At 72.0% G+C, this 2,218-nt stretch overlaps 2 protein-coding genes across 2 annotated transcripts in view; both read left to right on the top strand.

Moving 5' to 3' along the window:
• Nucleotides 1–875, top strand: part of PBXIP1 (PBX homeobox interacting protein 1) — a 4,461-nt gene extending 3,586 nt beyond the window's left edge. The window contains exons 11-12 of the mRNA XM_019512247.1: nt 7–455; nt 681–875. Coding sequence (XP_019367792.1) covers nt 7–455; nt 681–804 — 573 coding nt within the window. The 3' untranslated portion in view covers nt 805–875. The remainder of the gene's footprint in view (nt 1–6; nt 456–680) is intronic.
• A 735-nt stretch (nt 876–1,610) lies between these two features.
• The window catches only part of PMVK (phosphomevalonate kinase), a 6,502-nt gene continuing 5,894 nt past the window's right edge, over nt 1,611–2,218 (top strand). Inside the window, exon 1 of the mRNA XM_019512132.1 lies at nt 1,611–1,897. Within this exon, the coding sequence (XP_019367677.1) occupies nt 1,645–1,897 (253 nt within the window). The 5' untranslated portion in view covers nt 1,611–1,644. The remainder of the gene's footprint in view (nt 1,898–2,218) is intronic.

The raw sequence follows: 2,218 nt of genomic DNA, 5'->3' as shown, positions 1-2,218 counted from the left end.
CACAAGCCCCGCCACGAGCCCAAGCCAGGCAGGGACTGGGACAGCCCAGCACGGCGGGTGGGCAGCAGGAAGGTTCCCCCACATGGGCACCATGTGCCCCGTGCCTGGGAGCTACCCTCCCTGAGCCAGTACCAGGCACCCCAGGGCTGCTCAGGTGCAGCAGCTTGCGCCCGGCAGGAGGGGCTGGCACCTGTGCAGAAGGCAGGGTTCCTACAACTGCTGGAGGGGTTCATGGTGCAGCGAGGCTGGGGGCCACACTATGGGCGCCTGGCAGCACCGCTGGATGACGTCTTTGGCCCAGATGGCACCTTCGCCCACGACCGCCTGCGCTTCAGCGATTTTGCAGACCATGTAGAGGACCTGCTCGAGGTGCTGGCATGGCAGGAGCAGGGCAACGATGAGGCGGCCGATGACTTTGAGGAGTTTGTGCTGCAGCACTATGGGCTGGGGCCAAGGTGAGCCTAGGACCGGCACCGCGCAGGGGCTCCAGCCCCAGGTTTCAGCTGCCTGAGGGGCTTACTGCACAGAAGCCAGCATGGCAAGGGGCCCAGCTGGGGCAGAGCATGGGCACCTGGGTGGCATCGCCTGTGGCGGTGCTCAGTGCCCAGGGCTGGGCCTTGTGGTGCCCCCTGCTGTTTTCCTGCCACACACACTTTCCCCTGTCTCTGCTGTTCTTGCAGCTCTGCCAGGGAGGGAGATCGGAGCGGCCCCAAGCGCCACGAGAAGGAAAGCCATGGTCACCGCCCCCCACCCGACCACGCCAGCAGCCATGGGCAGGAGGGTAGCTCAAGGGCCCAGGGGTAGTGCCTGCCCCCCCGCCCCGTGCCATCGTCGGTAGCGGGAAATTGAATGACTGGGGGTGTCTGTTCCAATGCCCTGGGAGAGGCCAACGCCGCCAGCTTCACCACACGAATACCTGGGGCCGTGCCCAGGCCTGCAGGAGCCTGGGGAGGGGAGGTCAGGACCTGGCTGTTTGGCCCAAGCAGCAGCAGCTGCCCAGGTGCCCTCCTGTACCCCCGTGCCCAGCTCTGCCTTTCTCCCCGTGCCACGAGGCTGAGCCTGGCTTGGGGCCCTGCACTCCCTCCCCAGGACCCGGCGGCCGGGGCCACCGCACTAACCTGCACTAACACCCGCGCGTGACTTGCACTTGGATGGCACCGAATAAACTCCGGCCGGGAGCTCCTCGCCGCCTGGTTCCGTGCGGGGGGTCGCCGCTCGGTGCGGGGCTTCAGCTGCCTCCTGCGGGTGCGCGTCCTCGGCCCCAGATCCGCCCCGGGCCTGCCCCCTCCGTCCTCTGCCGCCAGGCAGGCAGTGCCCAGCGCAGCCCCCGGGAGCGGGAGGCCCCGGGCTCCCCGGATCCCGGCGGCAGGTGCTCGGCGCTGCACCCTGCCGAGCCGCGCTGGAGCCGGCAGGGGGTGCCGGGGAGCCCGCGGGCGGGGCCTGGTCTCAAAGCCCCGCCCACGAAGAGGCTTCTCGCTCGGTCGGCCCCGCCCCCCGGTTGTGCCATTCCCCGCGCGGGCAGCGGTGGCTGCAGTGTCAGGCGGGGGCGGAGCTACGCGGGCCGTACCACGTCGGTGGGGGGGAGGGGACGGGAAGCGCCGGCCCGAGCTGCTGCGGCCGCGGCCACTGCCCCCCCCGCAGGAAATGGGCCTTCCCGGGCGGGGACGACGGGCCCGATCCGGCGCGGGCTGCAGCGCCATGGCCGGGGCTCCGCGGCTCGTGCTGCTGCTGAGCGGCAAAAGGAAGTCGGGCAAGGACTTCGTGGCGGAGCAGCTGCGGAGCCGGTACCGGCCGGGCGGACGTGGGCACGGGGGAGTGGAGCCGGTACCGGCCCGGCCTGGGGGGATCTACAGCCCGCACCGCTCTGGGACGGGGCTGGACGTGGCCATGGGCACAGGTGGGCGGAGCCGGTATCGGCCTGGGTGGGATCTACACCCGGTACCGGCCCGGCCGGAGAGTGGCCGTAGGCACGGGGGGCGTGGAGCCAGTCCCGGGGCGATCTGGGCGTGGACATGGGCACGGGACTGTGGAGCCGGTACCGACCCGGGCCGAGGGGATCGAGACCCGGCGGGCCGCGTTGCGGCCGGCAGTAGGACAGGGGTCAGGCCGGTCCCGAGCCCGGGGCGGGGGGTGTCCCGGGGGCGACGGGGCAGGACCGGGGGGCGGCTGCGGCTGGCACCGGGCCGGGGGTCCCAGGTGCCCCGCGGTTGCAGCCCGC

The sequence above is a fragment of the Gavialis gangeticus genome, unplaced genomic scaffold (genome assembly GCF_001723915.1).
Source record: "Gavialis gangeticus isolate Ggan-Ray unplaced genomic scaffold, GavGan_comp1, whole genome shotgun sequence".
Classification (NCBI taxonomy): Eukaryota; Metazoa; Chordata; order Crocodylia; family Gavialidae; genus Gavialis; species Gavialis gangeticus.
This window is presented reverse-complemented; position numbering and strand designations above follow the sequence as displayed.